Source organism: Suncus etruscus, chromosome 12, assembly GCF_024139225.1.
Source record: "Suncus etruscus isolate mSunEtr1 chromosome 12, mSunEtr1.pri.cur, whole genome shotgun sequence".
Taxonomy (NCBI): Eukaryota; Metazoa; Chordata; class Mammalia; order Eulipotyphla; family Soricidae; genus Suncus; species Suncus etruscus.
The window spans coordinates 9,126,753-9,151,567 of record NC_064859.1 but is presented as its reverse complement, the minus strand read 5'-3'; the positions used below and the strand labels follow the sequence as shown (position 1 = coordinate 9,151,567).

At 41.0% G+C, this 24,815-nt stretch overlaps 1 protein-coding gene and 1 pseudogene across 1 annotated transcript in view; one reads left to right on the top strand and one right to left on the bottom strand.

Annotated features, from left to right (window-relative positions):
- Positions 1-24,815, bottom strand: part of SH3TC2 (SH3 domain and tetratricopeptide repeats 2) — a 78,333-nt gene that overhangs the window by 39,360 nt on the left and 14,158 nt on the right. Inside the window, exons 2-8 of the mRNA XM_049785152.1 lie at positions 23,465-23,563; positions 17,535-17,662; positions 13,041-13,146; positions 10,180-10,323; positions 8,146-8,347; positions 7,317-7,393; positions 4,125-4,320 (exon numbers count right to left, since the gene is read on the bottom strand). Of these exons, the coding sequence (XP_049641109.1) occupies positions 4,125-4,320; positions 7,317-7,393; positions 8,146-8,347; positions 10,180-10,323; positions 13,041-13,146; positions 17,535-17,662; positions 23,465-23,563 (952 nt within the window). The remainder of the gene's footprint in view (positions 1-4,124; positions 4,321-7,316; positions 7,394-8,145; positions 8,348-10,179; positions 10,324-13,040; positions 13,147-17,534; positions 17,663-23,464; positions 23,564-24,815) is intronic.
- Positions 15,860-15,952, top strand: LOC126025371 (uncharacterized; annotated as a pseudogene).

Below are 24,815 nucleotides of genomic sequence, written 5' to 3'. Positions count from 1 at the left end.
TAAAGATCTGCACACTATATGAGGCTTACCACAAAGAGTGATGAGTGAAGTTAGAGAAATAACTATACTACAACTATCATGACAATGTCAATGAGTGAGGGAAGTAGAAAGCCTGTCTTGAATACAGGCAGGGGGTGGGGGATATGGGAACATTGGTGATAGGAATGCTGCACTGATGAAGAAGGCTGTTCTTTTTATGACTGAAACCCAACTACAAACATGTTTGTAATCATGATGCTTGAATAAAAATATTATTTTTAAAAAAACTTTCTCAGCCCATTCTCGTAGGCCCTAGCTATGCAGGTGTTGGACTCAGGGAACCCCGGGTCACCCCTTAAATATTGAGCAAGTGCAAAACAGCCCCTCCTCCACCAGTTGCCTCCAAATCTCAAAGCCACCATCACCAAAGCCCCATGCCCATACAGGAAAAAAAGCCTAATGACCCACAAACCTCACAGACACTTCAGTTTATACCACATGGTTCTAGGTAGAAGGGGACTAACATTTCTTTCCCTTAGAAAATATACAGCCACAAAACCAGAATAACAACCCAGCAAACTAGCGTACAACATTTCTTTCATACTTGGGCAGCCTCGCATACCCAGAATAACTAAACCCTGAAACAGATATACCTCCAACCACCTCTTATACAATTCAACAGACCACTTTCCTTAAACACCCTGAAACTCCGGCATTCCAACCCACCCACTGTAAAGAACAGTGGGGAAACTAAGGAGACACTGCAGCAGGGGATGTGGAGAGAAATCCTAGCAAATTTACAAGTCCTCCAAAAGCACACACATTCTAAAAATAAGCTAAAATTAACATTAGCAATGGAATTCCCTTGAATAATAATCACTAGCCAAAGAAATTAAAAAATTCATAGATGAAAAATTCAACCAACTCAAAGAAGGACTCTATCAGAAAATGAGAGAATCCATACAAATGGAACTAAGAGTACTAAAAAACATGCTAGTAAGCCAGACTTACTAGCCATACTAGCAGAACTACACACATGGATGAACCTGAAGACAAAATACAAGGCAACAAAAACAAATAAGTCAATAAAAAAAACAATAGACAAAACATTGGAAGAAAATATAAGGTACTTAATGAACAAAGATGAAAAAAATAATCTATGACTAATAGGAACACCAGAAGGGAGAAAAAAAGGGAAAGAGGAAGAACAAACAGTGAGGGAAATAACAACAAAGAATTTTCCACTCTCAGGAAAGAGATGGCTGTACAAATCCAAGAGGCAAAAAGAGTACCAGACTAAATAGACCCTACCAGATCAACATCAAGACATCCAACAACATTAAGTAATCCAAATGGCAGAGAGAGAGAGAGAAATAGAGAGAGAGAGAGATGAATAAGAAACATAAGAATAAAACCAGATCTTCCATTTAAAACCATTCAGGCAAGAAGACAGTGGAATGATATTTAAACTACTGATTAAAAGAAATTTCCAACCTAGAGCCCACCACCCAGCAAAATTTATTTACATGTGAGAGAGAGCTAAAAACATTTTCAAACAAAAAAGAACTCAATATTTGCACTAACCAAACAGACTCTAAATGAACTACTCAGAGATCTATCACACGAAACACACAATTATAATAACAACAACTCTACACAATACAGTGACACAACCACCCTCTGTCAATAATTTCCTTAAATGTCAATGGACTAAACTCTCTCATTAAAAGGCACAAAGTAGAGGGTTGAATTAGGAAACAAAACCCAGATACCTGCTGCCTGCAGGAAACACACTTAGAGGTCCAGGACCAGATGGTTTTTGTTTTGGCTTGGTTTTTGGTTTTGGGGTCACACCCAGCTGCGCTCAGGGATTACTCCTGGCTCTAGGCTCAGAAATTGCTCCTGGCAGGCTCAGGGGACCATATGGGATGCCGGGATTCAAACCACCGTCTTTCTGCATGCAAGGAAAATGCCCTATCTCCATGTTATTTCTCCAGCCCCAGGACCAGATGGTTTTACAGGTGAATTGTATCAAACATTCAGAAAAGAATTACTACTATTGATGATCAGACTCTTCCAAAACACCCAAAAGACAAGAATCCTCCCTAATTCATTTTATGAAGCTAATATCATGGTCATTCCATGATATTAGATGACAAATATACCACTAAGGGAAACTACAGACCAATCTCACTAATAAACATGGATGTGAAATCCTTGACAAAATCTTAGCAGACCAAATCCAACAACACATCAAAAAGATTATACATCATGACCAAGTAGGTTTCATCCCAGGGATTCAAGGATGGTTCAACATACACAAATCAATCAACATCATACATCACATCAACAAAAAGAAATACAAAAACCACATGATCATACCAATCATTTGACAAAAATCTAATACCCACTCATGATGAAAACACTCAGCAAAATAAGGTTTAAAGGAACCTTCCTCAAGATAGTTACAGCTATCTATAAGAACCTCCCAGTCACTGTTAAGGCATTGGTGGTGGTAATATTGCACTGGTGAAGATGGGTGTTCTTTTTATGACTGAAACCCAACTACAATCATTTATGTAATCATAGTGCTTGAATAAAAAAATATTATAAAAAAAAAAGAAGCCGACATTATTCTTAATGGCGAAAAACTGAAAGCATTTCTACTAATGTCAGGCACTAGGCAAGGCTGTCCACCATCTCCACTCTTATTCAACATAGTACTAGAAGTCCTAGCAATATCAATCAGACAAGAGAAGGGAAGGGAATCAGAGGAATTCAAATAGGGGATGAGGAAGTCAAACTATCTATTTGCAAATGATATGATGATATACATCTAAAATCCTAAAGAGTCCACAGAAAAGCTCTTAAAAACAATAAACCAATATAGCTAAGTGTCTAGCTACAAAGTCAATACACAAAAGACAATAGTATTTATATAAATAACAAAACAGAGGAGGTAAAACAACTTATTGGCTACATTAGCTGGGCTAATGTATGGGCTAATGTCCCCCCTTGTGCAGGGCTCACAGACTTGACCAGCACTCATCTCCCACATTTACTTCACTGGCTACATCAGACAGTTAGGCAGGAGTTAGGGTGACTGATGCAGGCAATGATGCACCTCTCTGCAGCAATTGTAATCCAGCTCAGAGACACTCTAGGGATAGAGGGGTGACCTATTCTCTGCAAGTCAAGGAATTTGACTTGCAGTCAACCTTACTCTTCCCATTATGGGTTCCTATGGGGGAAGGTCACTGCACTGCCCTCCTGGGAATGTCCCTCCCAAAGGACACCAGTTATCCTTCCAACACCCACCCCCTATACCCAGCTAAGTGCTCTTTTACAGTTCCATCTGCTGAAATCTTTGCATCAGATGATGAAAAGATCATCTGATGAACTCAAACATCATTGCTTTTATGAACAACCATTGCATCCTAGAAACTCCCAGAATGCTCCTACCTTTCCAGGACTCCATCCATCCTCCTCCTTCTATCCCCACAATTCCAGCCATTGGCCCAACTCCTTGTGTCTTTTTGCTCCAGAGAAAGAATTTCAGCTAAAAGCTCAGACCTTTCACCATATTTTCCTGGTATGGAAGACTAGCTTCCCTCTTTCACCATGTCCTGCAAGAGGCCTATCTCAGAGATATTAAGCAGGGCTCAGACAACTCCTTCCTTTGAGGGTGAGTGCAGTGGGTTGGCCCCAGAATGACTCTGCCCCACAAAGCAAGCCTTTCTGGAAGGAAGGCAGGAAAGTAGGGAAGATGTTCCCTGCTGTGCTGGCCTACACTGCTTTTTGCCACAAAACCCTGAGCTCACAGTGCTTTCTGTGCAATAAGAGGCCTGTCATCAGGCCGCCAGAGGACAAGAGCTAAGATGGCAAAGGGTATCAAACTCAAGAACCAGCCTCACTATCTCTAGGACCATTTGTCACAGGTGGTGATTTGGGGGTGAGCAGAGGCAGCTTCCGTGACAACCTGAAGGTCTGGCACCTTTCAGATCCCTCTTCCTGTTGAAATTGTACAGCTATGTCTGCCAAAGTCTGCTCCACTGAACTCCTAACACTCAGCCACGAATCAGCTCAGAATGGTAAGAGTGCTCTCAGGGGAGGGGACATTCCAGAGGGCTGCTCTTTATACTCACACTGGAGAGTAGGAATCAGGGTCTATGTTCCTGGTGGGGACAAAACCCACTTGTCCTGAGTGCATTGACCTTCCAATAAACCACTGAAGCCCAGGAACAATGAGGCCAATAATCTCGATGCTTTCTCCCAGGTAGAGATTCAATTCATCCTTTTCTTCCCTCTCATATTCCTTCCAGGCCTTACATTTTCCTCTACCTGTGGGGAAATAGCATGCAAGGCAAAGAATAAGGCAGGGGTGTCTGAGCCTTTGACCATTTTTTTTAACCAAAGTAACATGAGGTGAGAAGAAGAGGCAGTACCTAGACTTTTGACTTTTAAGAACCAGTAAAATTCCACCTTACCCCCAACAAAGAAAGAAAATAATGAAGGGAGGAGAAAGAGGGGAAAGAAACAAATAGAAAACAGACAGGCAGACAGACTTTTCATTTAACTACACTGGAACCTAAAAAGGTAACTATCTTCTACTGTGACCATTATTTTATAAAGGAAACAGTGTTCAAACAAATGCAGGAAGGGCAGTCTCAGAGCATAAAAGATGCCTCAGCTAGATAAAGGAGTATGGGGGAATCTGGGTCTCACTTCACTGTCCCTCTTGACTGGCATAACATCAACCTGCCATCACTTCTGCATTCTGTCTGAACACTCAGGTTTGAAATGACCGACAACTAAGAACAAGAGTAGGATTCTATTTTCCTTCCAATACTTTAGGTCCCTATAACTTTTATTTTTTCCAGTTGCAATTCAGGGACAATAATACTACCTGTTTCTCAAAGGAAAAGTCGGCAAAATAAAGTAGCTGATCGCTGGTCATTCCTTGTACCTGTCAGTCCTATCTCAGAGCATGCAGGGAGTCTAAAAAATTCCTTTCTGGCTCTGTTAATCATTCCAATTAGGAAGTGGTAAGTAATTAGGATATGGTAATTTCTTTGATAACATTGTTTATCCAGGCTTTAAGGACAACTGTGTCTACTTTTTCAGATCTTATTGCAGAGCCTCAGAGAGTAGTAGAGCAACTCTCAGAATTGATTCAAAGGTGGAGGTACAGAAAGGGTAGATGATTGATCCAGGAGTGTATATTCAACAAAATTGACTCTAGAAATTGTCTCTTGTCTTTGATAACCCTTCTTTCCATTTATTCTGTTTAATTTATACAATGACTTTTAAGTGCCTTGGTTTCCATTTTGCTTTAGCTCTTTAACTCTAACCACTATCTGGAACCAAATAGATAGCTCAAAGAAATATACCATATCCCTAGAAAATGTGAGGCTATGAGTGCAATACCCTATATTAATTCCTGGCACAGCAAGACTCCCTAAACACTATATGGTAACCGTCAGCATCCCCAAGCCTCAGCAGTACTGCATGGATAAAGCACCAAAATCTTAGACTCGGCTAAACAAAGCCAAGGAACGAGGAACCAGGAAGCCTGGACTCCCAAGCATAGCTGTGGGAAGTCAACAAGAAAGGAAGATAAAGAAGAAAGAAAGAAAAAGAAAGAAAAGAAAAATAAGAAAGAAGAAAGAAAGAAAGAAAGAAAGAAGAAAGAGAGAAAGAGAAAGAAAGAAAGAAAGAAAGAAAGAAAGAAAGAAAGAAAGAAAGAAAGAAAGAAAGAAAGAAAGAAAAAGAAAGAAGAAAGAAGAAAGAAAGAAAGAAAGAAAGAGAAAGAAAGAAAGAAAGAAAGAAAGAAGAAAAAAAAGAAGAAAGAAAGAAAGAAAGAAAGAAAGAAAGAAAGAAAGAAAGAAAGAAAGAAAGAAGAAAGAAAGAAAAGAAAGAAAGAAAGAAAGAAAGAAAAGAAAAAAGAAAGAAGAAAGAAAGAAAAGAAAGAAAGAAAGAAGAAAGAAAGAAAAGAAGAGAAAGTAAGAGCTTTCATTTTTTGACATAGTGGTATAATTGCCTCCAAAATTTCTATTGATTGCATCTTCAAGATGAGAAATTTCTACTCTCTTTTATGCTAATTAAATTTATTCTGTAAACACTGACAAGTGTAAGGAAACATCAAGAATGTCCTTTAAGGTTATTCTCATGAGGACATTTAAAGTAGAATTGTGATAACAATTTACTAGAGAAGAAAATCACATAGTCAGAAAACCAGGGTAAACCTGGTTTTAAGTATGATAAGCCAGAAATTAAACTTGGAACTCACTTCTCAGCTTTGTGTTCCTAACAATTTGACCTTTAAAAAAATTTGACCTTTGAGATAGGCTTGGTTTGGGGAGACAGTAAAGAAACTTGGTATGTACTCTAGATATTTTGATAATATTAAGTCATTAATCCAATAAACATACAATTTATATGTATTATTTATTTGTATGATACTACACACATGCACAGAGATTACCTAAAGTGTATGGATGTATTTATACATTTGTGTGTTTATTCACAAATTCGACAAGTATTTATTTATGTGCCAAGTGCCAAGGAATTCTAACCCTTCCAAACTTTAAGATTAATTTCACAATTCTCTATGGCAGTGGTTCTCAAATAGTGGGCCACACCCCTGGGGGGCACAAGGCTCCAAAATAGGGGGCACGTTTGACCTCTGCAAACACTGTCATAACAAGCTAAGCCCCGTGTTTATGTCTCTGTATGTCTCTGGAGCTGAGAATTGCTGTGTCCTGCTTCAAAACCTGCTTTGAAAAGCTATGCATTGCAAAACGTGCTCATTGTAGCCATTAATCCAGACATCACCTCTGATTAAAAAATCAGCTCAAATTATTTTATAGATTTTTGTTTTGCAGGTTAAAGTTTTTTTTAATAAAGATACTATTTGCAGTTGCGCGGGAGTAGGGGGCACAAAAAATGTTTTCTTCCTAGGGGGACATGACAGAAATAATTGAGAAGCACTGCTCTATGGGAAGTTAGAAAAATTAGGGGCCAGAGCTTGAAAGGCAGACTGAAGGTAACATGTGAAGCTACACCTGACTTTTCATCCCTTTATCTTTATACTCTTATAATCCCCATCATCTTCCATTTAGAAACACACACCCTGTAGGTTTTTGTATCCACTACCTTGAACTGACACTCTCATTTAGAGGCAAGGAGACTAGTGTATGTGTAGAAACTGCTTATGCAAGTAAGCCAACAGTAGATAAGCAAGACAGAAATTCACATCAATCAACTCCAAACATGCAGATTAAGTTAAAAGGCAGAAAATTCTTTCTCCAACAATTCTGTTTTCCAGTCAATCGTACCGATCTGATAGGAGGAGCCTGTCCAATCTTTCTTCCTGGAAAGACAACAGCTTCCGGGATAATGCTTTAGGAACCACCTGCCAATGGAAACACATGGTTGGCAAACACAGATTTCAAGTGTATCTGAAAGGCAAGTGGAGTGGGCTATTAGAACAACCTTTGGAAATGATGGCACTATTGTTACTACTTCTCTGTGGTGGCAAATGTTAATGAAAGGGACTCTGTACTGGGCACTATGAAAAGGAAAATAGGCAACAGCTTGGTTTTCTGGCTCTGCATGAGTTTCCAATTAAGCAGCTAACAAAGTCTCCTTTCCATTCTCACTGTTAGAGTCTCCGCTGAAACGCAGAGGGCCCAAGGCCTGGAACAAAGCTTACTGTCATTCTGCATGCTTAAGAGTTCAATTGCCTCCAAAAATTGAGGGTAAAAACATAAGGTAACAGACATCCTCTTATGTTTAAGAGGCATTTTATAAAATTTCAACTCCTGGGAATTTCCAACATTTTCTAAAGTGATGGGGTTAGGGGTCTCTCTGGATTTACCATAAAATCCCCAGGTATTACCAACATGACTCCAACACACATAGATGCCAAACCCCACCTAAGAACCACTGCAGTAGATTTTCTCCCAGCTGCAGTGTCCTGAAATTTTTCAGTCTTCAATTTCACCAAGCTACTCAAACCTTGGCTAAAAAACCACACAGGATAAGAAACCATCCAAGTTGTACTGGGTAGCCTGGTGGATGTCACATCAGCAAGCCTGCTTACTCTCTTCTGCAACCACTTGGTGAGCTAAAGGCACTTTTCCCCCAAAAGAAGTAACTACTCACTGATGGAAAGGGAGTATCAGGGGTTCTAGAGCTGAAATGGGCACAGAGCCCCGCTGGCCTGTCACCAAGGACACTCCTTCCCATTCAGACCCGCCTTCAGGTATCTTCACAGAGATTAACTCATTCTTGCAAAGTGGCAAGCACTCCCCTTCCTTCTCAGCTGGCTGCACCACAGAGCATCGAGCTCTGCAGAAGAAGTGGCCTGTGGACAATGAGAAAAGCACTTTCCAAAGAGTTGCAGGGGGTAAAAGGTCTATCACACAATACCAGGTCCTAACCAGAGCTCCAAATCTCTTACTTGGGAGTAAAGATCAGACATATGGAATGTGGAATCAGGAAGACCTCAGAAGACCCTGAGATTCCAGGTAAACAGGTAACTAACCACATTTTTTTCTTAAAAAAAAAGAGAGAAAGAGAGAGAGAATTCGCTTAAAATTCACTTAATTCCTAAGACTAGGGTTTAATTTGGATTCACCTTGGAAACAAAACAAAAACCTAAGAAATTATATTTAGGTTTGGAGCAATAGCACAGTGGAAGGGTGTTTGCCTTGCAAGTGGCTGCCCAGAATGGACCTGGGTTCAATCCCCGGAGTCCCATATAGTCCCCCAAACCAGGAGTTATTTCTGAGCACAGAGCCAAGAGTAACCCCTGAGCACTGCTGTGTGTGGCCCCAAAACAACAATGCCAATATGGGCCAAAGCGAAGCTGATCCAGGACCAACCTCGGTTTAATCCCTGGCATCTCGCATGATTCCCCAAGCCAGGAGCGCATAGCCAGGAGTAATCCCTGAGCATCACTGGGTATGACCCAAAAACCAAAAAAAAAAAAAAAAAAAAAAAACTAAAGAAGAAGAAATTATTTTTAACAGAACTTTTGGTAACTTCATCATTAATCTTTGTATCACAGGATACAAAGTACATTGATCCAAGTAAAAATAATTTCTCCAGGCTGAAAGTTCCAGCTCACTACATGAAGCTCATCACAAAGAGTGATAAGTGTAGTTAGAGAAATAACTACATTGAGAACTATCATAACAATGTGAATGAATGAGGGAAGTAGAAAGCCTGTCTAGAGTATGGGCAGGGGTAGGGTAGGGAGGAGGGAGATATGGGACATTGGTGATGGGAAAGTTGCACTGGTGAAGGGGGGTGTTCTTTACATGACTGAAACCCAACCACAATCATGTTTGTAATCAAGGTGTTTAAATAAAAATTTTAATTTAAAAAATAATTTCTTCAGATGGACTTTATAGCATGCCACTACGAAGTTTTTTCCTTTGATGTGAAACATGGGGCACAAGTATAAAAATTTGGGGAAGCAGTTCATGAAAATCAGACTCCTTCAACATGTTATCAGTTTTTAACTGGTCATGACCTTAGCAGATTCTTCCTGTAAACATTCTGGACTGACTGTTAGTAATTCCTTAATGTGAGTTTCTATCCACTTATGAAATCCATCAGGTTTTTCAAGATTGATAATTATATGATGGCCGAAGTAGGTCATATTTAGATAAAGAAATTCTCTATTTGGGTGTGTATTAGAATGGCCTAGCTAACCTTTTTTTCTTTTTTGTTTATTTTTTGGGTCACACCTGATGGTGCTCAGAGGTTACTCCTGGCTCTGTGCTCAGAAATCACTCCTGGCAGGCTTGGGGAACCATATGGGATGCCGGGAATCAAACCACCATCTGTCCTGGGTTGGCTGTGTGCAAGGCCTACTTTACTGTCCTACGCTGTGCTATCACTCCAGCCCCCCTGTTTAACCATTAAATGATACTAAAGTCCCCATAGATTTCATAGGCATGGATATAAGGTTAAACTCCTTATACGGTTTCCTATCAAACAAACAATCAGTATAACTGACCAACAAAATTGTTGGTGTCATGCTAGTGGCCAACAGAGAAAGCTATAATGCTTTAACCGATAAACTCATTTGTGAATGTTTTCATGTTTGAACAGTGAGCCTCCCTTTGTTTTGATCATTTTAGGAACTCTGATTTAAGTAATCAGATAAAACCTCTATTCCATGCTCACCTTCCTGTGTCAGGAGTCCCAGGTACATTGTTTCCAAGTGTTTATCATCTACCAATACTTGTATCTCTGTATCCTCCACCAATCTGCAGTTTAGCCAGTACTTAGGGTCAAAGAGAAGATGCTCCAAACATGTGGACACGAAGCCTGAAAGTTAAGCCAAGAGAACTGCTGAATAGCAAGATTGGTGTCACTCACAAAAGAGGGTGAGCAAGCTCTGTCCTGTAGTCCCCTCCCAAACTTCCATCCCAAACCAATCCCTTCTGACTGGCACTAGAAATAAATATAATTGCTAGCACAGACATTTTTAGACCAGTTTCTCTCAGCACTAAAATACAAATAATTAATTTGTATTCAAATACAAATTGGAATTTACAAGGGAAATACAAGTTAGTTTTAAATATCATTTACCATTTTCAATGTACTATGGGTTTCTGTAGAGCATGATGAGTTCATCAATCCCAACTATATTTTTCTAATATATCCATAGAGAAATTTCTAAGATAATGATGTGGACTTGGTTTCTTGTGTTGAGTGTATAGTTTATATTATTATTATTATTAATATTATAGTTTATTATTCTCACCTGAGATTCAAATTTCTGTTCTCCAATAATGCAATGGCTTCTGTAAGAGGATAAAGGTCCTCTGGCTCCCAAAGGAGTTGGGGTTGACTAAACACCTCATTCTCTGACCATCTGCCCACCTCCCATGCCCAGTAAGTTATCCTGTGTTAAAACCAGAGTGAAAGCTACACAGATTGTAAAATCCTAACAATAACAATAACATAAATATAACTATAAATGTGAATTATTTACAGCAAAAGATTACTTCTTTCAAGACTCCTCTTTCTTAGAATACAAAATCTCATTTCTTTTTATTTTGGGTCTCCAGGGTACTGATTTAGGCCTGTGTGGGTTTTGAGGGAGAAGGGAACAGGGTCGGGTTGGTTTTATTGGAGATTGGTGGTGGGTTAGAGAAAAGGGTGGATTGAGGCTACACCCTGCAGCAGTAAGGCTTATTCCTGGCTCTACAAAGGGATCACTCCTGGCAGGTCTTAAAGGTCTATAAAGGCATGTGGGGGATCAAACCCAGGTTAGCCACTTGCAAGGAAAATAATCTACTTGTACTATTGTTCCAGCCAGGCCTGTATATTTTCTATGATTGCACTTCTCCTATCTCAATATATGCACCAAACCACCCTAGACCTTATTGTTAAAAAGGATGCAGCTTGAGTGTATATGATGGATAGGAACTAGGTTTCTAGTTTCTCTCTCTCTCTCTCTCTCTCTCTCTCTCTCTCTCTCTCTCTCTCTCTCTCTCTCTCTCTCTCTCTCTCTCATTTTTGGCCTACATTCAATAGTTCGAGAGGCTATTTTCTGAATGTTGCTTGAGAATCACTCTGTAGGTGCTTAGGAGACCATCAAGTGCTGAGGATTTATACTGGGCCTTCTTCATGAAACTATACACTCAACCTTTGATTGATATCTGCTGGTTTCTGGGAACCCTCCTAATGTCACCTTTCAGGTCCATAGAGCACACCCATAACCGGTTAAGATCTGTAATGAACACAGGAGATGTCTGGCCTGAAAAAATCCTGTGAGTTCAAGCTCTCTAAGTTGAGCCCTGCACAAGTCCACTTCTGTGTAAGTCTGTGTGGTGCCTCGCACTTCTGCGAGAGGTCAAACACAAACAGGAGCCAACTGAGGCACCTCTCCTTTGCCTGTTGGGTTTGTAACCATGACTTCTTGTTTTCTATAGTGTGATCTTTATGAATCACTAGTTGTTCTCTATGGAAAAGGTTCTCACCCAGAATGACTGATGCCTTCTTTATTTTCTAGAAAAACATATAACTTTATGTCACTTTAGCAGATAACTCCCTCAGCTCTTCCCTTACCTCTTTCCCAAAAATTTGAGTAGAGAAATAAATAGCCATCACTTGGCTATTCTGGGCAGCTACTTTGATCTCATTCAATACTCTATTTGGGGGGTGTCCACACCTGGTGGTGTTCAGGGGTTACTCCTGGCTCTGCACTCAGAAATCACTCCTAGCAGACTCAGGGGACCATAGGGGATGCTGGAATTCGAACCACTGTCCATCCTGAATTATCTGCGTGCAAGGCAAATGCTCTACCACTGTGCTATCTCTCTGGCCCCTCAATACTCTTTTCTTCCTCAAACCATTAGCTTCACTTGTATCTTAGTATTTTGATTTATTAGATAATTAATAACTATTTGTCAATTGACTAGTAAATAAGTCTTCCTCTGGAAACAAACACCTGTTGCCTATGACATTTGAGAGTCATAGTAATATCTATTTTAAATTTGCTTCCAAGTAGTCTGATATATGGGGCCGGTGAGGTGGCACTAGAGGTAAGGTGTCTGCCTTGCAAGCGCTAGCCAAAAAAGGACCGCGACCGCGGTTCGATCCCCCAGCATCCCATATGGTCCCCCCAAGCCAGGAGCAATTTCTGAGCACTTAACCAGGAGTAACCCCTGTGCATCAAACGGGTGTGGCCTGAAAAAAAAAAAAAGAAGTCTGATATATTTCAAAGGTTATTTGTTCAGAGTCTGTCTTTTTTAGTTATCAGAGCCAGCCTGATTCCTTTTTTTTTTTTTTTTTTTTGGTTTTTGGGCCACACCCAGCGGTGCTCAGGGGTTTCTCCTGGCTGTCTGCTCAGAAATAGCTCCTGGCAGGCATGGGGGACCATATGGGACACCGGGATTCGAACCAACCACCTTTGGTCCTGGATCAGCTGCTTGCAAGGCAAATGCCACTGTGCTATCTCTCCGGGCCCCTGATTCCTTAATATCAAACCTGAACTCTGAAGCAGGCACTCTTTCCCTATTTGCGCCAAGTCATACCTAAGTTCAGATAGGTGGAGAACTTCCAAATTTCTTCCATGGTCTTGAAGGTGATATGGAACTGAGCCTTCTGGGACTGGATGCTGACCAACCTTGCTGAGAGGTCCTAAATAAGAAGAAATGAGTCAACCTGAAGTGTGAGGCATGTTCTGTAATAAGTTCAAATATGTCCAGGATTTGCCTGGGTTTTGCATGAGCCTCACGTCTGCAGCATTCATTTTTGCATCACAGCCTGCACCCATAATTAAACAACAAAATGTTTATCCAGAGGAGGTGAAATGACTAGATAATATGGCTAAAGTAAGCATAATGCTGATAATACAATTGCTGGTGTCTCCACATACGCTGAGCATAAGCCTAATCCGCAAACAATTTTCAGCCATAGCACAATCAGTTGTGGGTGAGTGCTACAATTAAAAGCAAGCACCACAACTGTAACATATGAGCATGGTGCTCAGGAGTGCTACCTTTGGCAAGCGCACATACAAGCTCTGCAGCAACCACAGTGAACACACAACTGGAGGACTGTGAGCTCAATAAGCACAACAGTCCAAGCTTGTGGACACTTTCTCTCCCTTACATTTCTCTAAGTACATTTCTTTTCATAAATACTATTTTGCTTAATTTTAAAATTCTTTATAATTATTTTACATAAATTAAGTCACTTTACAAGTTTGTGGTTTTTTTAATCTTTCTTTTGTCACTAAATAGTATTTTATGAGTCATAACATAAAATTAAATGATAGCACCAATGTTATTTTTATGGCTGCATAATCCTGTGTCATGATAATATAATTATTATTAACTTTTTATATTTAGACATTAGAATTATTTTAATTTTTGAAGTTTTATTGGAAGATAATTGGCAAGCATTCCTGTTTAAGATTAAGATGTAGGGTAGAAGGAATGGTTCTTGTGCACAAAGCCAGAAGTTGCAGTATGGCAAAAAAAAAAAAAAAAAAAGACAATACTTAAATAATTATGAGATTATTGTCACAATAGACTGAACTCATATTTATCCTCTCATATAAATATATTACAATGAAAATAAAAACAAAAATTTCTCCTTGTCGGTGAGAAACACTTGGGATTTAATCTTAATGACTCTGTTCATTAGTTCTCCATTCCCTTTCTTATTTATATTTTCTCCTTTCATGATTTGTTATCATCAATATAGCCTGAAAGCCTGTGCAGTATAAAGGAAAAAAAGCTGATACATAACTTTTTTTGTTTTTGGTTTTTGGTTTTTGGGTCATACCCAGCAGTGCTCGGTGTTACTCCTGGTTCTATGCTCAGAAATCTCTCCTGGCAGGCTTGGGGGTCCATATGTGATGCTGGTATTTGAACCACCATCCTTCTGCATGCAAGGCAAACTCACTACCTTCATGCTATCTCTCTGGCCCCTGATACATAACTTTTATTCTAGTATATTGCTATATTGTATTTTTGTTATTCATTTTTACTGTGCTTTTTTACAAATCAAACTTTAATAAACTATATATTCAGAATTTGATATGTACAGGATTTAAACATTTCTTTAGATGATGTGTGATGTCTTGCTACAAGTCCCTATGGATAAGACTCAGGCTATTGCTTTATTCCTAATTCATCTGCCTTCTTTCATTTCCTCTTATAGCATAAACATGAGTCATCATGTAATTTTTTTTAACATCTTAAGCAGTATTATAATAACATCCCACACCCTGGATTGCTTTAGCACAAGTACTTCCAAGAAGTGCAATTGAGAATGAGAAAATATACATTTTCACACCTCATATGCAGGACCCAAGCTGCCCTCCAGAAAGTCTCTGCTATTGAAAGCTTTCCAGGAACCCAAGGGTAAGCCCCTTTTAAATACTGAGAAAACAGGCCTGAATCACTACCCAAACATGGTTTTCCCCTAGACTTTCTCTTTTCTTGTATCCACTTTCAGAGTTTAGTAAAAACAAAAAAAAAGTGGTGATAAGAAAACCCCTCACTTTCCAGCCCAAGCTCTGGAACCCCATTCTGAGCAAACTTTAAGAAGAACCCCCAGGTCAGCAAATCAGAACTCAAAGGTTCTGTCACATGAGTCTCCAGAAAAAACAGATCCTTGGGAGCTTAGATCATGGTAAACAAGAAGTTCAAATGAAAATCTTTTCACAGAGAAGTTATTCCTGTTGGGCACATCAACAAGCCCTTTGGGGTAATGCTTTCTTGAATTCTCACAAAACTGTAAGAGTGGGTGCCTTCATTTCATCCATTCCAAGACACACTTTCATTACATGTAACCATTTCTGAAATACAGGTTTAAAAACACCAAACCATTGGGACACTAAATTGGCAGCATTTTTTCTTACTGGGATATAAAAGTAGATATCATAACCAATTAGCATCTCAAAATGAATCTAAAACAACACTGTTGGGAAACCAGTTGTCACTCTATTCAGGATAATTCTTTTTGATGGTGTTTGTCACTCATTGGATAGAAGCATCTTTGGATTGAAGCATCTTATGGTTTGGTCTCTTACCCTACCTGTTCTCCACCATAGGGTGTGGTCATTCACTTACTGATAAAGACCCCGGGTCTCAGGGAGAAACTGCTTGCAGTTTCGGTTTTTTACTATGACTGAGCTATCTGCTTATTAGGAGCAGAAGGCTTGCTGTGAAAGTTCCTAAACCTGTTTTATCTCCTTCACTGTGTGTGGATTATTTCCTGTGTCAGTGTTTGCTTTGAGACCTACATCCCAATCCAAAAGGATTGGGCCATGAGGCTTCTGCTCACAACACTGTGAATGCCATTTTTTTTAAATAGTCAAAAAGAATTGGGGGTTTATCTGCTGCCTTGGTTCACTACAGATGCAAGAAAAAGAAGTCCCTTTGCTTTCTGCCTGTCTAATGTGGCAGCCCAGATTGAAGGAGGGAATACAGGAGGAAGAAAAAAAAAAAAAAGAATTGGGGGTTGGGGTGGGAGAGATAGCACAGTGGCATTTGCCGTGCACAAGGCCTACCAAGACGGACAGGTTCAATCCCTGGCATCTCATATAGTCCCTCAAGCCAGCCAGGACCAGGAGTAACCCCTGAGTGCCACCACCACTGGGTGTGCTCCTCCCAATTGGGGACACACACAAATTAGGTAATTGGCCCAAAATTGCAGCGTCTGAGACCTACTCTCAGACCCAATGATATCCAGGCTCCTCTGTGGGCTCCCAGTTTCCAAACTCCAGCAGAATGCTTCAGCCCAACACAGCTCCTATTCATGCTGAAAGTAACTCTTTTTTTGGGGGGGTAGGGCACACCCAGCGGTGCTCAGGGGTTACTCCTGGCTGTCTGCTCAGAAATAGCTCCTGGTAGGCACGGGGGACCATATGGGACACCGGGATTCGAACCAAACACCTTTGGTCCTGGATCGGCTGCTTGCAAGGCAAACGCTGCTGTGCTATCTCTCCGGGCCCGAAAGTAACTCTTAATTACAGAAACTATATAAGGTTGATCATGATGTCAACTGCAACTTATGCCTCCAAGTTCCTAAGACTTGAAAACAAAATCTCAAGCATCCTTTGTCTACACTTTCTAGTGTAGTCCAGACCACCACCCAGTATTATATTCTATCCAGATACCATCTATCTTGTTTACTTGCTGGGAAAAAAAAATAAAACAGGCACTAGCATTTTGTTACATGTGATATTTTTAGATCAAATTTCTCTTTCCATTTCCCCCTCCCCTTTCCTCTTGTTTTTATTGCAATGACCAGGGACCATGCTTGTATGTTCTTGTTAGAACCACAAGTACACACCGGGGTCTCACACTTTTGTTGTAATGCCCGGGAGTTGCAGGGGAATACAGGGGATCAAACCAATGGCCTTAGAGAGGACAGTAATTGTTTAGTCAGGAGTTTCACTTTAGTTTGGAATCATAGAAAAGTTCTGGATAATTTGAAGGGGGGCTTGAGTCACACCCGGCAGCACTCAGGGATAACTCCTGGCTCTACACTCAGAAATCGCTCCTGGCAGGCTTGGGGGACCATATGGGATGCTGTGATTCGAACCACCAACCTTGTTCATGCAAGGCAAATGCTTTACCTCCACGCTATCTTTCTGACCCCAACACTGGGATTTTAAATTCATGAATATATACTTGCAAAGTTGCAAGGTCAGAGCTTAAATCACTGAGCTATTCTTCTGGGTCCTAAGAAGAATTGTTAATAAATTGGGCAATGTAAATTCGTGCAACCTGACTGAAATTAAGTCATTTGCTGAAGATCATACAGAAAATGGTGGCAGGTTATAAAAGCAGATGTCTCTGACTGTGCACCTAACTTCAGGGGGTGCCCCACCCCACCCCATTTCAAGTTTCTGCCTATCCCTGTTGAGCAGAGAACATGTACATGTTCCTTCATTCAATCTAATATGTTTCTTGAGGACCTACTATTCCTCCAATGCTGTGCTAGCAAGCCTGAGCTGGCCAACATGAGAGCAAGGCTGCCTCACTTTGCTCAGCTCCACCCAAACTCACCTTAAACAGTGCTCGAACCTCCTGGTCCTCATTCTCCAGTGCCCAGAGCCGCCTCCTGGCTGCTTCCTGCAAAGGCCCATTCACACACCTCCTGGAACGGCTCTTCACGCTGAAGGAGACTGTAAGGTCTTCAAAAAAAAAAAAAAAAAAGCAAAAAAAGCAGTCTAGAAAGATTTAGATAAGCCCCTAAGCTACCCCTTCCTAAGCCCTAAATTGAAGTCCTCATTTCTTAGAAATTACCGGTGACCTTGACAAACTCATGAATGAGTCCTATACACTGTCCTCTCGAGAACAAATGAATGCTAAAATATCTAGGAATGTTCTTGAATCCTGGAAGCTGTATTAGTTGTATTCAGTTTTTGGTTATTTCTGCTTTGAACATGGTTTATTCCCATGTAGAGTTGGTACATAAATCATGGGATATATACCTTTCCTGTGGGCACCTTATAAAAGTTTGGAATGAATACCAAATTATATTTAATAAATATATTTACATATAAAATTCATTATATACAAGGGATTTATATATAATACATTAACATAAGTCTATTCATTCCCCTAATGAGAGCTTCTTGGCTATTTAAAATAAAGTTTTCTTCTCCCAAAAACGACTCAAGACCTACTCTTCAAGCCCATATTCTCCCTTGAACACAACTCACTTGCTTGTACTATGTTCCTTTGCTTGTTTATTTTCATCCTAAAGAAGCCTGTGTTCTCTTAATCTGCATTTCCCCTTCTTTCTTTTCTCACATCTTTATTTTTTTGTTTTTCTGGCCACACCTGGCAGTGCTCAAGGGTTATTCCTGGTTCTGCATTCAGAAATTGCTCCCCCAGGGGCTCGGGGGCCATATGGGATACCAGGAATCAAACCCGGGTCCATTCCTAGGTGGGCCGCATGCAAGGCAAACACCCTACCACTGTACTATCACTCTGGCCCTTTCTCACATTTTTCTAAGCAAGTTTCATTCAATAAAAACTATATCGCTTCACTAAAAGAAATGTTCCTATTATGTATGATTTGTTGGTTATTTAGGGGATCTGGGAAGCGACTACTTTTTTTTGTTTGTTTGTTTTTGGGCCACACCCGGCAGTGCTCAGGGGTCACTCCTGGCAGGCACGGGAGACCATATGAGACACCGGGATTCGAACCAACCACCTTTGGTCCTGGATCGGCTTCTTGCAAGGCAAACGCCTCTGTGCTATCTCTCCGGGCCCATGAAACTACTACTTTTAATTCACATGGAAATTTCTTGGGTTTTTCTAGACTTCAAAAACAGCCCAAATTATGCCAGATAGAAATGCCCTACATTCCAGTGAGTGGGAAAGCTTTGATGAATTCTTTAATGTTTGCTAAGATAAATTGGTTAATTAATAAAAGTCTACTTCAGCTTGTTCAAAATGTGCTTTCATTCAACAAATCTACTGAGCAGAAACTGTTTGAAGTGCTGGTACACACCAGGAAACAAGAAAGTGCTCGTGGAGCTTGTATTCTACTTAGCAAACAACCAATTCTGGGAGCAAAGTAATTTCAGGTAGAGAAAAGTACTAAGAAAGTCAAAGCTTCACAGAGTAAAGAGCCCTTGAAGAGTAGAGTTTGCTCCTGAGGCAGGCTGCCCAGAAAGGCCAAGATGAGGAGGTTCATCTCATCATGGAATTCAACCTTGGGTCTTCTTTAGACAATAAGTAGCAATTCCATTAATAATTGAAAACATTAAGCCAGCAACATATCAAATCATCACAAAAGTCTCTCTTCCAAGCTTAACTAGTCAGGGCAAATTCCTGAGCACCTGAAAGAGGGCCCCAATTGTGCCCATGTGAATGCCCTAGCCCACCCTTTACCCCTACCTTTAGAATACTTATCTCAAATCCAAAAAGTTTGGAAATGCTGTGCTTAAAGATAACCAGCACCAACGCAGCAAACCCAACTGACCTGACATGAAGGGGACTTGAAGCAGAAGCTGGCGACACTCAGCCTCTCGTGACCTGTGCTCTGGTCTTGTCCAGATCCTCCATCTCTGCAGCCTGCCCTGGTACTGGACAGCAGCCCCACTGCTCACTGATCCCCAGGAGGCATTTAGGCCAGGGAGGAGGAGTCACAGACTGAGCCCAAGCTTGGCCTCTGCCCCACTAAAAGTGCCACATCAAGAACAAATTACTACTCTCTATATTTGGTTTTTCTCTTTAGCCAAATGATTTTTAGCTACGCATAAGTATTTGAGACTTACTAAATGAAGTGATGCTTACCAAGCTCTTCATTCAATGTCCAGAATACTTTAAGAATTCAATTAAGGCATTCAGAATTATCTCTTGCCCCTTGGAAATCCCCAGTCCACCCAGTAAGCCTCTGATTTCTATCATTCTCTCACCCTAGGATCAACCTTGATCATAACTTAGTCTAGAATTCCTTTTCACCAAACTCCCCTCTAAATTCCTCATTAGAAACAGCCTTGTGTGGGAGCCGGAGAGATAGCATGGAGGTAAGGTGTTTGCCTTTCATGCAGAAGGTCATTGGTTTGAATCCCGGCGTCACGTATGGTCCCCCGAGCCTGCCAGGAGCGTGGAGCCAGGAGTAACCCCTGAGCACTGCCGGGCGTGACCCCTCCCCCTCAAAAAAACCAAACAAACAAAAAGATACATGAAAAAATGCTCCATATCACTAATCATCAAGGAGATGCAAATCAAAACAACTATGAGGGGCCCGGAGAGATAGCACAGCAGCGTTTGCCTTGCAAGCAGCCGATCCAGGACCAAAGGTGGTTGGTTCAAATCCCGGTGTCCCATATGGTCCCCCGTGCCTGCCAGGAGCTATTTCTGAGCAAACAGCCAGGAGTAACTCCTGAGCACCGCCGGGTGTGGCCTCCAACCCCCCCCCCAAAAAACAAAACAAAACAACTATGAGGTACCATCTCACACCACTGAGATTGGCACACCACTGAGACTGGCGCACATCACAAAGAATGAGAACAAGCAGTGCTGGCAGGGATGTGGAGAGAAAGGAACTCTTATTCACTGCTGGTGGGAATGCTGTCTAGTCCAACCTTTATGGAAAGCGATATGGAGATCTCTTCAAAAGCTGGAAATTGAGCTTCCATAAGATCCAGCTATACCACTCCTAGGGATATACCCCAGAAACACAAAAATACAATACAAAAATTCCTTCCTCACACCTATATTCATTGCTACCCTATTTACAATAGCCAGACCCTGGAAACAACCAAGATGCCCTTCAACAGATGAATAGCTAAAGAAACTGTGGTACACAATGGAATATTATGCAGCCATCAGGAGAGATGGTGTCATGAATTTTTCCTATACATGGGTGTACATGGAATCTATTATGCTGAGTGAAATAAGTCAGAAGAAAAGAGATAGACACAGAATAGTCTCACTCATCTGTGGGTTTTAAGAAAAATGAAAGACATTTTTGCAATAATTCTCAGAGACAAAAGAGAGGAGGGCTGGAAGGTCCAGCCCACTACATGAAGCTCACCACAAAGAGTGGTGAGTGCAATTAGAGAAATAACTACATTGAGAACTATCATAACAATGTGAATGAATGAAGGAAGTAGGAAGCCTGTCTAGAGTACAGGCGGGAGTGGGGTGGGGAGGAGGGAGATTTAAAATATTGGTGATGGGAATGTTACACTGGTGAAGGGGGGTGTTCTTTACATGATGAAACCCGAGTACAATCATATTTGTAATCAAGCTGTTTAAATAAAGATATAAAAAATTAAAAATAAATGAAAAAAAAAAAAGAAACAGCCTTGTGGGGTCAGAACAATAAAACAGTGGTGTGGCATTTCCTTTGCACACAGCTAACCCAGACAGTCCTGGGTTCAATCCCCAGTGTCCCATGTGGTCCCCCAAGCCAGGAGCGATTTCTGAGCTCAGGGCCAGTAAGCCCTGAGCGTCACCAGGTGTGGCCCAAAAATGGAAAAAAAGAAGAAAAAGAAAGAAACCAGCCTTGTTAATCATAGAACATTTCCTTGGTAGAAAAGCAGTTGGATGCTTGGATCTGCAATTCAGAAAACCTGACTTCAGACCTGGGAGACAGCTCCAAGAACAGGATACATGTTGGGCATGCATGAGGTCTGGATTTATCAAGAACAATTTTTTTGCAATTTTTTGCAAGAACAATGGAGTAGTGTGGTGATAAAGAGGACCAAATGTAAATTCTTTTTTTTCCTTCCCATGTCATGTGGCACTAGGAATTCATCTTCCTCTCTGAAGTTGGCCATCTTCACAATGGGAACTTTGGTGCCACCTCTCAGAGGTGAGCATGTAAGGATAAGAAGAGGAGACCATGCAAGGATTACTAAGCACAGGCTTCTCACATTCAGAAATGGTGCATTTTACTGTACAAAAGACACCAAGTCTTGCACCAAGGCTCAGACTTCAAGGCTAGTCTGAGGCTTAGCCCCACTGCGACAACACTTTTTCCCCACTTTCCTGAGACCTCTTAAAGATAAGTTTGTGAGGGGTATTAATAAATTAAATATTTCCACTTTGTTTCAAATTTTTTTGATTCTTCTGAAAGATTGACACAGCAGTCAGAGAAGTAGTGCAATGGGTAGGGTATTGCCTTGTTCATGACCAACCTAGATTTCATCCCTGGCATTCTATGTGGTTCTCTGAGCCCTACCAGGAGTGATCTTTAGGCTCATATCCAGGAGGAAACCCTAAAACACTGCCAGATGTGACCTAAAAACAAACATAAAACTAACTAAATAAGTAAATGAAATTTAATAAATAAAACTTAATAATAAATACAGATGCTTTCTACTCAAGCTCATCTCATCCCACATAGTAAGCCTTTATTCATTTATTAATTAACTTAACAAATTGATATTTATCTTCACAAGATAATCTTCATTACCATATATAATAGCTGGGGCCTGAGAGATAGCATGGAGATAAGGCGTTTGCCTTTCATGCAGAAGGTCATCAGTTCGAATCCCGGCATCCCATATGGTTCCCCATGTCTGCCAAAGGAATTTCTGAGCATGGAGCCAGGAGTATCCCCTGAGCACTGCCGGTGTGACCCAAAAATAACACACACACAAAAAAAGCAAAACCATATATAATAGCTATGACCATCATTAATTGTTCATTTTTTGTTTTTTGGGGGGGTCACACACTGTGGTGCTCAGGGGTTACTCCTGGCCCTGTGCTCAGAAATTGCTCCTGACAGGCTCAGGGGACCATAGGTATACCAGAAATCAAACCACCTTCCATCCTGGGTCAGGTGCATGCAAGGCAAATGCCTTACTGCTGTGCTATATCTCTGACCCCACCATCATTTATTTATTCCATTATAAGTAGCCACCAAATTTCTTAAACACGAATTGTGAACAAACTGGTAATTACATTTTTTAAATTTTCCCTGCCCTCTAGCCCCTTAATATCTAATATTTACTTTCTTTCTTCATATAGAAAATATGTATAAAGCTCCTAACATGTTCAACACAATGAAGAGTTTTGTGTATCAGCTGAAGATAATCTAATAGACAATAGAAAACCCTAAAAAAGTTGTGAGATCATCAATATGTCAATGCCATGTCTTCAAAGTTGCATTTGGTGATGACTAGAATAGAGAACTGGGAGGAGAGGGTATACAGATGAAAGAATAACAGAGTGATTGCAGTGTTATACATGGAATAAACTTGAATCCCTGGGGGACTGGAGAGATTGCATGGAGGTAGGGCATTTGCCTTGCATGCAGAACAGTGGTTCAAATCCCAGCATCCCACATGGTCTTCGAGCCTGCCAGGAGTGATTTCTGAGTAAGCTCATAGGCCTATAGGCCCCATCCCCAACCCCCGGGCCTGCCAGGGGCAGGTTTCTGAGTGTAGAGCCAGGAGAAACCCTGGGTGCTGCCAGGTATGACACAAAAAGAAAAACAAAAGCATCCTGTCCCTTGGGTGTCATACCTGAAGTCATGGTCTGTGGCAGGAAACATTTTTCCTTCTCTTCTGATGAGGACAAAACCTCACTTCCTATGGTTGGAGCCTTGGAAGGAGTTTCTTTACCTGGGTAAGAGAAAATTAAAGATCTTTTGTGAGAATATAAACACAACATGAATGAGAATGAATGAGAAGGTTAAGATTTTGTCAATCAACTAACTTTCTCCAGGACAAGTTGTCTGTGAAAATTTGGATTGTTATTATTATTGTCAATAGTCATTTAATGTAGGACCGGAGCAGTGGTACAAGTGGTAAGGCATTTGCTTTGCACGCGGTTAACCAAGGATGAACCACAGTTTAATATCCCAGTGTCCCATATGGTCCCCCAAGCCAGGAGCGATTTCTGAGTGCATAACCAAGAGTAACCCCTGAACATCACCAGGTGTGGCCCAAACACCAAAAAAGGGAGGCATCCTAACCCATGCTCAAAGGCTCTAGGGGTCCATCCCTAGGGATAATTGTCAAATGGGGCTGGTCAGTTCAATGCAGCACTTCTCAGTCCCAGACATGTTCAGAGGCCACCAGGGCCGCATATGGTCTTGTGTTGCTGGGATAGAATATGGTCTTTCCACATGCAAGGCATGTATTTCTGACCCCTGAGCTGTCTCTTGACCCCTCTTAAGCAAATATATTATAATGCATCTCTCCATTTGACAAATGCCTTTGTTGGGTTTTTTTTGTTTCTTTTGGGGGTTTTTGATCGTTTGTTTTGGTATTTGGTTTTGGGGTCACACCCGGCAGCACTCAGGGGTTCCTCCTGGCTTTACACTCAGAAATGGGCCCCTGGCAGGCCTGGGTGGGGGCCTATGGGACACTGGGATTCAAACCACCGTCCTTCTGCAAGGCAAACGCAAGCAATGGGAAGCCATGGGACTGTCTTGAGCATAGAAGCAGTATATTAAATGTGGAAGTTGTGTAGGAGAGGCACAGAAAAAAACATAGCCTGGACAGGTGGAGCATTTGCCTGGCACACAGCTGACCCAGGTTCAATCACCAGCATTCTATATGATTCCCCCTGAGCACCACCAGGAATAATTCCTGAGCACAAAGCCAAGAATAGCCCCTGAGCAAGGCTGGGTGTGGAAAATAAACAAATAACAAAAAAGACAGAGCCTGATGAGCACCAGATTACTGTTCAGACCACCTGGATGAAACTCAGAAACCCTCCCTTAATGCCCCAGAAGCATGAGGAATAATAAAAGAAAATTAAGAGGGCCAAAGAAATAGCACAGTAAGTAGGGCATTTGTATTGGTCCCAAAACCTGCCAGGTTTGAAGAAAGGATACACAACAGTTTAAAGTTATTTCTACATTTGAAG